Source organism: Crinia signifera, chromosome 4 (genome assembly GCF_055691185.1).
Source record: "Crinia signifera chromosome 4, ASM5569118v1, whole genome shotgun sequence".
In the NCBI taxonomy this organism is placed as follows: domain Eukaryota; kingdom Metazoa; phylum Chordata; class Amphibia; order Anura; family Myobatrachidae; genus Crinia; species Crinia signifera.
The window spans coordinates 228304397-228319805 of record NC_139220.1 but is presented as its reverse complement, the minus strand read 5'-3'; the positions used below and the strand labels follow the sequence as shown (position 1 = coordinate 228319805).

General features: G+C 47.4%; 1 protein-coding gene across 2 annotated transcripts in view; it reads left to right on the top strand.

Annotated features, from left to right (window-relative positions):
- The first annotated feature begins 13367 nt into the window (after positions 1 to 13367).
- The window catches only part of DMXL2 (Dmx like 2), a 122471-nt gene continuing 120429 nt past the window's right edge, over positions 13368 to 15409 (top strand). The window contains exon 1 of one of the 2 annotated variants that reach the window (XM_083183914.1): positions 13368 to 13787. In XM_083183914.1, the coding sequence (XP_083040040.1) occupies positions 13701 to 13787 (87 nt within the window). In that variant the 5' untranslated portion in view covers positions 13368 to 13700. The remainder of the gene's footprint in view (positions 13788 to 15409) is intronic. The other variant, XM_083183915.1, reaches the window with a different exon arrangement.

Below are 15409 nucleotides of genomic sequence, written 5' to 3'. Positions count from 1 at the left end.
GGCCACAATCTTGTCCATCGTGTACCTTAAAGTTAAGGTACACGATGGACGCGATTTCCTTTGAAATCAGGTCCATTTTGCCGGCAAAGGCAAAATCGGAAGCATCGCGACGGTCGCGGGCATTAACATGGCCCGCGACGCGACCGACGCGATTTTGCCATAGGCTTCAATGTTAAAATATTTTAACATTGTGCCATTATAATGGCACAAGATGAGATGGACTTGAAGTCCATTTTACATAACAAACAATGTGAAATGGGCCAATATGACCCATTTCACATTGTATATGGCCCCGTCATGGTTAAAAAGTTAACCAACCCCATTGTGAGCGTCACCCCACAATTGACGCCAACCCGAAGCGTGGCGAGTGAAGCGAGCCCGCGAGGGGCGGCGGTGTGCGTCCTCCGACCTTTTCATACTACTATCCACGTCGGCGTGGAGTTGAGAATATAAAGTGTGGCGAGCGCAGCAAGCCACCGAGCCCGAAGCGTGGTGAGCGGACGCGTATACCTGTGAAGTTATACGCGTCCCCTTGCGGGGCTCGCTGCGCTCGCCACACTTTATATTCTCAACTCCACGCCGACGTGGATAGTAGGGGTATGAAAAGGTCCTAGGACGCGTACCGCCACCGCTCGCCACGCTTCGAGTTGGCGTCAATCGTGGGGTGGCGTTGAGGGGGTAAAATTGGGGGTCTGGGGACTACTTTACATTGAATCCAATGTAAAATAGGGTCCCAGGGGCCCTATTCACATTTGATTCAATGTAAAAATCGGGTCGATCGCATCGCATGCGATGCGACTGACGCGATTTTTCCGACACGATCACCCCGATACAAATCGGTGTGGCCGTGCTAGGAAACAAGTACCGTTACTGTATATAAACGATTATCAGAGGCACTCATGAGACTTATAAAAGATAAGAATCTTTATAAGTCGACGAAAGTTGAATAAACTGAAACACACCTGAATTCTTATCTTTATACGTCACAGGAGTGCTATGATATTTGTTTATATTATTGAACACACACCGCAGAGTGTTCTCACCAGGGCCAGTCTCTCCGATAGCTGGCACTCTTAAGGCCCCCCATACATTAGTCCGACTAGGGACAAGTCGGACCTGATTTCACCCTGCAGCTCCCCGGGAGGGGAACACACGATTAGGCACTTGATGTGCCAAGGTTTGCATATGATAAATCGCATGGATTTATCATATGCAGTCCCCGGGTAGCTGCAGGAGGAGGGAGCCATGTGGGGGACATCAGCGGGCGGGGGATGCCGGCTAATAGAGAGCCGAGCAGGGGGAGGCTGCATAAGGAGCCGGGCAGGAGGAGGCTGTTGCGGTGGGATGACAGCGGGAGCAGGGCGCCGGGCAGGGAGGATGACGCTGTATGCGGCGGGAGCTGGCCCGGGAGGAACAGATAACTTGAAAAAAAAAACATACAGATGACTTGCTAGTCATCTGTATGGGCTTTTTTTTTTTTTCAAGTTATCTGTGTTCCTCCCGGCTCCCGCCGCAGCCAGGCAGCCAGCGTCATCCTCCCTGCCCAGCACCCTGCTCCCGCTGTCATCCCACCGCAACAGCTTCAAGTGCCTTCTGCCTGGCTCCCTATGCAGCCTCCCCCTGCTCGGCTCTCTATAGCCGGCATCCCCCGCCCACTGTCATCCCCCGCACGGCTCCGGGGCTGGGCTGCACATAAGATTTAGCAAATGGGGTGTCTGCAAGTGCGATTTGGGCCGATTTCACGGCCCAATTCATCCGAATCGGGTGAAATCGTGCCCAAATCGCATAGTGTAGGGGGCCTTTACAAAGCTAAGGCCACAGCCACATCCGCTAGCCTGGCTTAACGGCACTTCCAGGCACTCCCCGTTACCTCCAACTCACAGGAACTGCCGGGTGCACCCCCCAGGACCTCTGCTGCTGACATCTGGTTACTGGGCTGTGGGTGGAATGCTGAAAAATGTATTAAAAACATACAGTGCTCACCACTTAAAGTGCAATAACCATATAAACATTACTAATCTCTGCATAGTATAAAACAATGAATGTGTAGCTTACGACTTAAAATACATTATAACCAACATCTTAAAGAGACACTATATCTTATCATTACATGAGTTCCAACTGACTACATTTATGACAAGAACACAGATAAATTCAGATGGCCATTTAAACCTCTTTGTTTAACTGTGTCCAGGATATGTATCCATTTTAAATCCAGTTGCAAGAGGCTTTTATCAGAGCCGGCCTTATCCAATTTGATGCCCTAGTCAAGATTTTTGTTTCCGCCCCCAGCAGATGTATAATGTATCACCACCAAACTTTTAGATATCAAAAATAACATTGTGTCACATGACGTCAGCACCCACCCCGAATTTGGCCAGGATAAAAATCAGTCTAGATCCAGTGTGGGCAACTTAATTTTTTTACATTAAAAGCTGGCTGCAATTTCAAAACAATTATATGGAAAGTAGAGCTGGACCACAGAGCTTACAATCTGTATACCCTTTAAGGGATTTCCTTTGTGCTGCATTTACATGAAAAGGAGCAGAAACCTGTGGTGTGATACTGAAATGATGATTCCACGATTGTCCCCTCTTTGTAATGTCACCTTGTACTGGCTGGGAGATAGAATGACACTACCCTTTATGCCACTGTCATCACAGTACACTGATCAAGGGTGACAGGCAAAACGCTAAATTGCAGTCTTTTAAAGTATTGGTCACATTTCTGCAATAATAAATGCTAAAATATTTTTATACGGTATATACTTTTTTTTACTTTAATTGTATTTATTAATTTAGTTTATTTTCTTACTGAATCCTAAATACAGGCTTTGAGTTCCCCCCTGAATGATCAGTATTTGTCCACTAGCGCGACGGCGGAACAGCAACTGCGTGTCAGCGTGAGCACTGAGCTGCCGCCGCGCCACGTGGGGGGTGCAGTGCGCGATTATAGGCTGGCTGGGCAGAAGAGACTAGCTAATGTAAATGTCTGGCAATACTGACTACTTTTTAAAAAATGTGCTTTGTGATCAAGTCTGAATTAGGCCTAAATTGCGCTAGTGGGACACTAGATGGACACAGATATTTTTTCTGCACCTCTTATTTAAAACAGAGTATCTTAAGACTTACTAATACTGGATTTCATATTTTTGCAATTTCTAGGAACAACTGATGCTGCTTTGTTTTTATTAGTTTATGGTTAAACATATTTGTACAAATTCAATAAAAACAGTCAAGCAAACCTGTGATTAAAATATTAGTTCATTATCCATTATCACTCACAATATTGGCTGATACAAATGTCATAGCATTTTTATATTACACCTGCTATTGTGTAATTTATTGTTACATCACTACAAATGAGTCTAGTGCTCAACCGGTAACTGGAAATAATGACAATTGTAATACATACTTATACTAATAAAAGATATCAACTTTATGTAAAGGGCCATACACACAGGGCAATTTTAATCCCTTCTCTAAGTGATCTGACCAGATCACTTAAGCCCCGTACACACGGGGGTTTTCAGCCTTAATTACCGGGGATATGGTCGCTTAGCATGCTCCCGCAACCAGCCATGCAATGGTCGCTGCTCGCAGGAGCATGCGGCTTCCCCCAGCAGTTTCTAGTTTTCATCACCGACCATGGCTGGTCGCTGATGAAAACGGGACACTCCGCAATTTGGACTGTACAGTGCCTTAGAAATGGAGCACTGATCACTCCGTGTGTATGCCCTGCAGCAATGATGATGCACGGTCCTGAGTGTAGCTATCGCCCGCAGAGAAAGGCAATGCTTCCACTGGCTTTCCATAGATTGCTGGACTTTGCCTTTTAAAAATAGGCAAAGCATGATCGCTCAGCAGGCAGAACCATGATGAGTCCTGAAGCACTTCACTCAGCAAAAGAGCCGGGTCGCCTCATGTGTACGCGACTTAAGATTTGAAAAGTGCAGCAGCCAAATGTCTTTTCACATATATGTAACATTGGGGCAAATGTATTAAGCCCGGTAATGTGATAACGCACCAGCCAATCAACTCCTTACTGTAATTTTTCAAATACAGCTGATTGGCTGTTGTGTTATCACCTTCAACTGTATCACTGTTTTACCAGGCTTAATACCTCTGCCCCAAGGTGCGCAAGTGCAGAACTTCCAGAGGTAAATAAGACACCTGCCTCTGAGCGACAAGCCCTAAAGGGGCACTTGCATACTGTATACAGCAGCACCTCTATAGTTCACAGCAGCTGTGGTGTCACTTGCCCCTATTACATCCAGTGCAGCACTTATAATTTGTATTCTCCCCATCTCATCAACGGTGTGTGGCTCTGCACCCCAATTTTTACTCACTATACACGTCCGGGAGGTGCAGTCTGCTCCTGGGAGTGCTGCAAGTGCCCACTCCTACACACTAACAGGAGTCAGGTGCTGCACATAATGGAGGTTATTCTGATCGGAGCGGGCAAACGTGCGTACGTTCGCCATTACCGCACGCTAGCCGTACGCGGCCGTTAGGGTTAGGTCCACCCACAAATCAGCCGCTTACGTACGGGCAGAAATACCGCAGAAGGGGAGTGGCGTACAAATGAGGGTACGGCAACGTACGCGGACGGCCCAGCCCTTGCACTCCGTCAACTGGCATACAACTGAGCGTACGGCGCCGTTTACGGACGTCTCTCGTCCGTCTTCCCACCGACTTCTTGCGGAGATCTGAGCGTACGCCAGCTTGCACGGACGGGTCCCTATTGTTTTCAATGGAAAACTCAGCTTATGTCACCGCTCGTGAGAGTGAGCGTACGTCCGTGCACGCTGGCATACCCTTCACATATATGGACCTGCAAATCTTGCCTCTCAACTACTAATCTGACAATTGATTAATTAATCTATTTGTTATTCAATTATTGTTTTCTATTAACTCAATTGTCTACCTTAATAAAGACCTAATAAAACTACATTTGAACCCTCATTACATGTATATTTGTTATGTTTTAATGTGGCATTTTAATCACTATCTATGTGTCCCCATATTGCGGTTACTTTTACATCAAGTTATGTTGGTGTTTCTGTATATGTACTAAATTATGTCCATAATTACTTTGTCCACAATGTGTAACATGTATACCTACCCTGATGTTATGTGTGATGTTTTAATCTAACAACAATAAACATGCATGCATTTTCACTATGTGTTATTTTACTCAAAAACACACACATTCACACATCAATCATTACCCCTCACCTCAAATTACAAGTATAACTTACAGTACACATCTGTATGTACCTACCCTTACAAGCCCTCTAACATATTTCTGATTAAAAACACAGGCAATTTCGAACTGTACATAAACTTTTATTTATAACACAAATAATAAGGGGGGGGGATAAAAAAAAATTAAATGCGGGCCTCCAGAAGGCCAAACAGGATCTGGAGGTACACGAGGGTGAGAACGATCTCCCGCATTAGGGCTGCCACCTCCTCTTGCTGCTGTTCAGTGTCTGTAGTGAAGGGATAAAAAAAATAAATTAATATATAACATACACAAATGTTTGTTGTATTTGTACATAATAAAAAGTTCAGAGTTATGTGTGAAGGCCACATACATTTTTAAACTACATTGAAGATGGGTCTGCTGTAAACACAGTACTAAAAAATAATATGTTAACACACACATACCGTACATAGTAAATAACATTAATTCAATTACTCCTTCTTGAATGTATGTATGCTGAGACCCAATTGGTAGTTTGGTTTTGGGGGACTGTCCTCTAACCTCACAATTAGGCTGTGCTATTTAAGGGTTATGACATTGTTGTGGCTTAAGCCAGGGGCTCCCAATCTTTTTTGATTCACGGCACCCTAGAAAATCAGACTTTTTTTCACGGCACCCCTAGGTCAATTTTTTTTAATTTTGATTGGGTTTATATGCGATTCTTAGTGGCAGTTATGTGGTAAAGGGCAGGATTTGCTTCTGTTGGTACACATTCTATGATTGCCAACTACCAGCACTGGTTTTGCTCATAAATAATTAACCACTAATAATTTGAGTTGGTCCTAGACCACCAAGCCGTGGCACCCCTACATGTGTCCTGAGGCACCCCAGGGAGCCACGGCACACAGTTTGGGAACCACTGGCTTAAGCACTCCTTACTATTTAAAATTTAGGACATTGCTGTACAAATTATAGGCCTCCAGCTATGTTTGTAAAGCATGCATCCGCATGGCCTCACACACTATTAACAAAACAATATCTACATTTATGTTGCACATCATGCTGGGAACTGGAGTTACCCAACACCTGGAGCCACATTACTACCACACCACTAATGTCGGATATCTCATTGGATGTACTGTTATGTCAATTATTCAAGGGGTGAGGCATGGCCACACTCCAAAAAACCACCAAGGGGACCCTTGTTCCTGGAGAAGGACAGGACACACCCAGGGGCGTAACTAGGTTTTCAGCGCCCCCCCCGCCGGATGTTTTTTCGGCGCCCCCGACCCCCCCCCCCCCGCCCGGCCGCCACCCGCCACCCCCCCACCTAACCTGACCCCCCTTCTCACACTTACCTGTCCCCGCAGTCTGCATCTCGCCCGGCTCTCTGCCGGGACCTGCCTGACGTCACGGTCCCGGCCGGCTCCTGCAATGAAAACTGACTCTTAGAAAATGGCTGCCCCCATACTGCAGACAGAAAACTGTCTGCAGTATGGGGGCAGCCATTTTATAATAGTCAGTTTTCATTGCAGCAGGAGCCGGCCGGGACCGTGACGTCAGGCAGGTCCCGGCAGAGAGCCGGGCGAGACGAAGACCACAGGTAACTATACCTCCGCAGCCCCCCCGGCGGCGCACCCAATTTCTCTGCACCCCCCCGCCACCGCGGGGGCTGCGGAGGTATAGTTACGCCACTGGACACACCTCATGGTCGCCCTGCAGTGATATGTTGCAACTAATGTTGATGTTGGATACACATATGTGGTTGTTGTGATTGTTTATGTGTAGAAATGTGTAGGTAAACATTAGACACATTATTTACTTACGGCTACTTGAGCCATCCTGGTCGCCGCTGGTTGGCTGTGCGTTGGTTGGGGGGATCCGGAGCAAGGGGGATGGGATGGGAATTTGGATAGAGGTAGTGGGTGTGAGTGGGGATTGGAGAGGTTTGGGGGTGGGTGGTGGAGAGGTGTAGGGGGTAGGAAATGGGGTGGGGAGGGGGTGGGGGTTGGGGAGGGGGTGGGGGAAGGGGATGGGGAAATTGTGTGGGACCAAGCATGAGCCATTGGCTCGGCCTCCTCTTCCTCCTTCTCCTCTTCCTCCTCCTCTTCTTCCTCCTCCTCCTCCTCTTCCTCTTCCTCCTTCTCCTCTTCTTCCTCCTCCTCTTCCTCCTTCTCCTCTTCCTCCTTCTCCTCTTCCTCCTCCTCTTCTTCCTCCTCCTCTTCCTCCTCCTCTTCTTCCTCCTCCTCCTCTTCCTCCTCCTCTTCCTCCTTCTCCTCTTCCTCTTCTTCCTCCTCCTCTTCTTCCTCCTCCTCCTCTTCCTCCTCCAGGGCTGCCTGGTCCAGGGCTGCCTGGTCCCGGGCTGCCTGGTCCCGGGCTGCCTGCTCCCGGGCTTCCATACGTGCCCTTGCCCGTGCTGAAATGTTCATGTTGATGGCATAGAAATCGAAGATTGGGTTTCATAAAAAAGGGGGAAAGAAAAATTCACATTAGTCATGCTCATAACCTTCAAAATTATCATTGCTGTGATATTTCAGACATTTATCATGCAAACTAATTGATATCCTACACCCAAAAACTGAGTAACTACTTAAACCCCCCCTATACACCCCCTATATCCCCCATATACACCCATATACACCCCATATACCCCCCATATACACCCCATATACACCCCCTATACACCCATATACCCCCCATATACACCCATATACACCCCATATACACCCCCATACTCAGGAACATATTTATAAAAAGTACACAAAACATTGCTAAAAAACGCTGACATACTAGTAATCAAAACTTACATCGGGCAATATGGTGGCGAAGGCTGCTGAGTAACACTGGCTGCCGCCTGCGCAGGTCTGACCAGCGCCGCTCAACCTGCCCCAGGCTTCTGCGGACGCCGGTCGTCGAGAAGATCAGGCGGCGGGCAGCAGTATACGCCCGCCGCTTGTCCGCATTACAAACATATGGGCCCCTGGGCCCCAGGTGACGGTCCATAACTTCGACCAGGGCCAAAAGCTCAGAGGTGGAAAAGGGCCTAGCTCGAGGACAAGTCATAGTGGCAATGGCGCAGTTATTAATTGCAGGTACATATATCACTTTTGGTACTTGCTGATTGGTCGAAAAAATTGTTTGTTTGGTATTAACTTTATTAATCCCTCTTACATTAACAAACTGGATGCGAATAGAAACTTACGCGGACCGTTCCGATATACACACACCACAACCAACAGCATGCATTCAATGAAGAGAGAAGTACTGTATTTACAGTGTGCGGAAAATAATACACGCAACCCTCTAGTCATAACTACGCTGCTTAAAGGGGGCACGATACACCGATATGCATGGAGAGGAGTACTGTATTTACAGTGTGCGGAAAATAATACACGCAACCCTCTAGTCATAACTACGCTGCTTAAAGGGCCACAATGCGACATGTTGCTGTATGACAATTTCATACACATTACATATGTAAGGAAAGCATTGTAACGTGATGTTTTGAAATGTGACTCACAAGGCATACACGAACTCCAACAGATACCAGCTGACAACACTCATCATTGGAATGACAGGTGCACACATTTCACGATGTAGCCCACAATGCTCCACAACCTGTGTATGTGCATATACAGGTGATTGATCAGGTGCGTTGAGACCTGCGTAATTTAAGCGAAAATTATCGGCGGGAAATATCGGCGTAAATTTGCATCTACATTGCGGGAAAAAATATACGCCCCCTTGTTCATGGCGGGAAATTAACATATAAATATTCAGTCAGATGCAGGCCACAATTGCTGCAAACATGTCTGACTCTGACGATTCAGCAGCAGAGGACGCTCTGCAGAGAGCTACAGCACAATCCCTGCTTGATGCACTGAACAAGAGGGAACAGGAGCGGAGAAGGAGGGCCCAAGAGAGGAGTAGCCTGCAAGACCAAGCGGGTCCATCAGTAACAGGCCCTGTTGAACCTCCACCAGCTCCACAAGGGCCAAGCAACCAGCCAGAACAAGAGGTTGCATCTCTCCAAACAGGTGTGACCCAGCAGGTGCATGGTTTAGAGAACTGGGGCCACCAGAAAACGAGCTGCAACATCGAGGGTGAGGACTGAGCAGGATACCACCACCAAAAAGCGAAACCCTGCATTTGTAGAGGCCGAAATGCGAATTCTAGTGCCCAGGGCACGCGAATGGATTGAATTGGCAACCAGGAAGCCTAGTTCCAGTGCAAGGAGAAACCTTTGGGACAAGATCACAGAGGAAGTGAACCAGGTGGCACCAGTGGTCAGAAAATGGGACGCGGTGAAGAAAAGGTTAGTGTGTTTGTCAGGGCTATTTTTCTGCAGGCTCCAGCAGGAACTGAGGCCCTTATTCTAGTTCACTCTTTCTGGCCAAATATTTCTTAGATGGACAAAACCATGTGCACTGCAGGTGAGCCAGGTGTTACTTGTGCAGAGATAATCAGATTTGGGTGAGGTTTTACACCTGCCTCACCTGCAGTGCACATGGTTTTGTCCATCAAATAAATATTTGGGCAGAAAGAGTGAACTAGAATAAGGGCCTCAGTTCATTAGATCACCCACACTAGGAAATGTCACGTAGCTAGGGGTACCACATAGTCCCTTTAATTCCGGACACATATTAATTACACAGGTTCTGTGGCTGGCTGACTTCAAGACTCCACTTTACCTAATTTTAAACTGCCACAGAACCTGTGTAATTAACATGTGTCCGGAATTTAAGGGACTAGGTGGTAACCCTACACGTAGCACAGTGGTGCACATATCTCATGGTGATATTTGTATTTTTAAACTTGTAGGTGGACTGACTTCAAAACGGCAATGAAGAGGAAGATGACTGACCGGTACAACCACAGCATGTCCACCGGGAGAGGTCCTATGCCTGACCATTTGGAGTACACCCCCCTGGAGCTGGACTCCATGGACGTGATTGATGTGGGGGAGATCAGGGGGATCTCCAATATGGACAGTGAGCTCCCGGCGGAGGTCTTTGCTGCTGCTTTTGATGGTAAGTCACAGTAATGCATTGTATTTAGAAAGATATTTTTTATTGCGTATGTGATGGTGACATTGTTTTCAATTCTTATCCTAGAAGAAGCAGAAACCCTGGATGTACCGGCAGCATCTTCCTCTGCAGAGCCACAGGTGGAGCAAGTGGTCCAGCCTCCACCAAGAAGACACCCCCAGCCCCAGGAGACATGGCAAGAGAGCATGATGGTGACGCTGGAGAGGATCGAGCAGCAAGGGGTGGATGCTGCGATCCGTCAGCAGCAGGTGGCGGAATTTCTGGCGGAGTGGAAGGCCACAAACAGGCTGCAGTGTGAGGCCTTGACCCGCATTAACGACACTCTGGCGGCTGGCATAGTAAGCATTGGCCAACACCTCAGCCGCCAGAATGAACTTCTTGCGGAGCAGCTGTCCACCGCCAGGTCCCTAAGGGACAATCCCCCATCTGCTGCCCCACCCCAAGCTGCTCCCCAACCTTCCACCTCTGCTGACCCTCCTGTGTCGACTAGGGGAAGACGCCGCAAGGCAGCTGACCCAAAGGCCCCTGTCCCCAAGGCCCCATCTAAAAGGGGGAAAAAAGGGCCCAAATAATGAGACCTGGTTCACTTCCTCTGTGGTTGGACCACAAATGTTTAAATTGCACTGGACATCCGCTTCCTGAGTTGGCCATCTATCCATTTGCGTGCCATGGGCATGAAAGTTCGTATTTTGACCTCTACAAATGCAGGATCAATTTGTGGTGGTGTGTATCTTGCTTAGTATTCACCCTGGTTGTTGCAGTACGTATTCTGGTGTCCCCATTTCTTTCACCATTGCATTTGCAGGGTAACACATGTTTGGAGATATGCAACCTCTTGTTCTGGCTGTTTTATTATTTGTGTGTCTATTTTATTTGTTTATTTGATTTCTCACATTAAAGTGTCAAGCTGTGATGCTGAACAGCAAATAAATTTATTTTACAAATTAAATCAAAATTGTGGTATGTGTAATTTCTTGTGTGAAACAAATACTAGATTTATGTGTACTTACTGACCAGGGTATTTTTGAACATTTGTTGAAGTGTGGTCGAAGTTTCCCATGTGTAACCCTCTCCATGGCCATTCCCATGTTCCTATCCAACTTTTCCCTGCTAATTAGTTTGTGTCAGCACATGTGCAGAGCAACTTAATAGGTGAGAAAGCAGTTTGTGTGCAGGTGAGGTAGCTCCTACAGTAGTAGGTAAAAGCAGGTCCAGAACAATGCTTTCCTCATGGAGTGGGTGAGGCAGACAAACAAGGGTGAAAAGGTACATTTGTGTAGGAATGCATATGTGTCCTCCCTAAAAAAAGATGTGTGAATGGGCCAAACATGATAAATTAGCTTGTGAACAAACATGCCTAACTTTTTAAATATATATGATTTGACAGTGTCATAAGCAGATGTAGGAATCCTTTGTTAGAGAGATGAGAGTGCAATAATGTGATTGGTGGCATCTTACATCCAGAGTGTAGTCAAATCCAAATCATAGCAGATGAGATAGTGGTACAGGTCATTATTTTGGGTACTATACAAAGATTGTGTGGAAAATAGTGGTCATGGGCTTCAAACATTGCTGAAACATCCTTTGTAGGTGTTAGATGTGGTTTATGTTATTGTATCCTAAATACAAAACCTATGTTAGTATTAGAGTGAACACGTTGACACATGTCGACTTGTGTAGATTGAGTGTGCTACTGCGTAAAGTCTATGAAAGCACGCAGTGAATGTGTCTAACTGTTTAGCAAATACCTACCTTAGCGTATAAAAAGATTCTTACCTTAAAGTAAACAAACCTTTAAATGTGGAGAAGTATAGAAAGAGAAGCTTCCAATGTGTTTGCGTGCTGTGTGTGTGGCTTGCAGGTAGTGAAATCATGCTTAGGACTTAATAGACTGCAGCATTGCTTATTACATTCAGGTGTATGTGTTTGAGTAGTAATCAGCGTTAATTAGCAAACTCAGGCGCACGCTGGCATGCGGTATCTGTAGGGGTGGTTTGAGATGGCGGTTGGCGGACGCCTGTTTTGTGTCCGAAATGAACGGTGCCTTAGTCGATCGTGCGGTAGTAGCACCGCTCATTTTTTGTGCACACCCCCGTGTACGCCCATATTTACGCCCATTTTCCCTCATTATTTCGGCCGCTCCCATCAACACGCCCCTATGCCGCCCCATTACCCGTACACTAGCGTACAGGTTTTTTCGCACGTTGAGACCCCGGCCGTAAGCATTGTGGAGTGTTCGCGCCGGCGCATTAGCGTATCTGCACATGCGCAGATCATGAAAAACCCCGGGACGTACGCGTACGGCCCGGCCGCTCCAACCAGAATAAGGCCCAATGTTACAGTGCAGTCCCTACTGCAGCTCCTGTCATTGAGCATACAAGACATCATATGCAAAAGGTCTGCATGCAGTGTATTATATACAGTCCTACCAGCCTGGGAGCTTCAAGGGGGATCACAGGTGACTGCTCCCCATCGGAAAAGTCGCCCTAGAGCAGTGATGTCAAACTCATGGCCCTCCAGCTGTTGTGGAACTACATGTCCCAGCATGCCCTGCCACAGTTTTAGCAATCCATTATATAACATCTGTGGCAGGGCATGCTGGGATGTGCAGTTCCACAACAGCTGTAAGGCCATAAGTTTGACACCACTGCCCTAGGGCATGGGCAACATAAACCTGACCCACTGGCCATTGCCACACACTTGGAGCTCTGCCAATTCACTGCAGGCTTCTGTTTCTGTAGACGACTGAGGGAGTTTCCATATAATTCGGTGAATTTGGTTAGGCAGCTGTTGGACTTGGTAGCACCACCAAGAGAGACGCTATCCAATTTTGATTGCAGATGGCATGCCGTGGGCAATGTCTGCATACATTAGCCATATACAGTAATGCAGGTATCAGAATCCATCCTACCAATAGACCACAAAATCATGTCCATCATTTCTGCAGTGGGGGAAATAGCTGTGTGACATCAGTAACGTGGTATACAGGGGGGATTCCTGTCACCTGCAATGACACGCACTCGGATGCGGGGAGGACACCGAGCAGGGGCAAGGAGGGGGAATACCGTAGAGCGGGGGTGAGAGATCAGCAGCAGCAGAGATGCAGGAGAGGAGCAGGCGCGCGATCCCGTGTCACCCGGGGGCGCGCGTGTAGCTGGCGCGCGTACACCCTGCCCACTCGCCGGAATCCCCCACACAGTCACCCACTCACTCCGCACAGCGGGGACCGGGATCCGGGCACTCAGAGAGCAGGGAGGATCACCCTCGTCCCCGGTCATGGAGAAAAAAGGCCGCCGCCTGCCGTACACCTGATGACAGAGAGGCTCCAGCTGCTGTCAGCGTGAGGAGGGCGGACGGAGGCCGGGTGCTGCGGGGCGAAGCCTCCCTGCGTTACATGGAGCGAGGGAGACATCACTAGCACCGTCCCCCGGACCGGAGTCCGCCATGCATCTGCACCAGGTGCTGACAGGCGCCGTCAACCCCGGAGATAACTGCTACTCGGTGGGCAGCGTCAGTGACGTCCCCTTCACGGTGAGAGACTCCCGGAAGATGCAGCAAGGTGTCCGTAGCCCTGCTCATCCCTGTGCTGGCGAGGCCGACATCCCCTACTGCACCCTCCCTGCAGGGGGCTCCCGGTCTATAATGACACAGCCGGGGTGGTATAACCTGGGGACGCGGCGGCTCAGCGCTGCTGCTGCATAGATGGGGTCAGGGAGGCGCTGCTCAGTGGTGGGGAAAGGATGGCTGCTGGGGAGGGGGCAGGGCAGCCGGATCATATCTGCAGAGGCATTAGTGGTGGTGCTACATGCAGCAGGTACATCAGGGGATCCCAGCCACGCTACTCAAAGCATATGACCAGTCAGCAAGGATAGCCACGCTTGAGCACAGGTTGCTTAATTAGTATCTTAGTTATATTGATTTAACCACCTGTGCTCAATTCTGGATATTGCTAAAACCTGGACTGTTTTAACGTGTCTTCGGGACTGAGGTTGGGAACCTGAGGAACACAGTAGCTCCCCTATAGAATTTGTATATTTTGGATTAGGTTCCCAAGCACTGACCCCAATGACCAGAGGTAAAAAATAACTTGTATTTCTTCAACATCCTGTAACATGACAGTTAGAAGCTGATTGGCTGGTGCTTTATCTCCACCCACTTTATCACTTACTGAAGCTTGGTGCATTGGTGGGAGGGGGAATATATATTTACAGACTCAGAGAAATAAGAATCGTCACTTGACTTCTATGTTTCAGCTTTTAAAAAAACTGTTATCAGGAAATGTCATTATTCTTGATGATGGTTTTTTAATAAAGCCGACATGTAGAAGTCAAGTGACGCTTCTTTTTTTGTCTGAAAGACCGTGAGTGCGGCCCCTTCACCCTCTGCTATATTTGCCTTGGGAAGGCAGTTGGCAAGTTACTAGATATTGCTTTATCAGATTGCCGATTATGAATGTATGTATTGGCAAAACGTCAGGAAAAATAGCGAAAAGTTTTTTGTTTTTATTTGCACCCAATGCAGTTTTGCCGCTAAATAGATACCCCCAATATTAGCCACAAATGTTGTTGCTAGGCATAAGTTTAATATTTATGCCCGACATGGGGGGTGCCCGCTGTTGCCAGCAACGATGCACTGTCAGCCCTGCTGCACAGCCAAGTGGGCAATAACATTAGCAACATGTATGCTAATGAAGGATGCAACACTATCATTCCATCTGTAGTAACTATATGTCACCCTGTAGATCCCCATATTGTCCTGGTACACATCTTCTCAGTGTGTACGCAGCTGTTCACAAGGTGCGATTTTGCTTGCATTTCGATCCTGATTCGATTGGGATCGGATTGAACGGCAAGCAAAACGCATTCAATTTAGACCATATAGTACAGATCTGTAATATATATTCTTGCCTGTCTATTTTACTGTTCTATTTACACTAAATGCTAAACCGTTCGATGTTCATTCGATTTGATTTCAGTTGGATTTTGACTGTCTAATCAAAATTGAACACAAAATCTCACCGTGTGTACACACATGTCTACTTTTATTCTGTATCTTTGCAATTGCACTTTGGGAGAAGGGAACACTTTAGGGATCAGTTTTCCTTGCAAAAGATAAAACAATCCCTGCAACCTTAACAAAAATGAGTGCCGGAC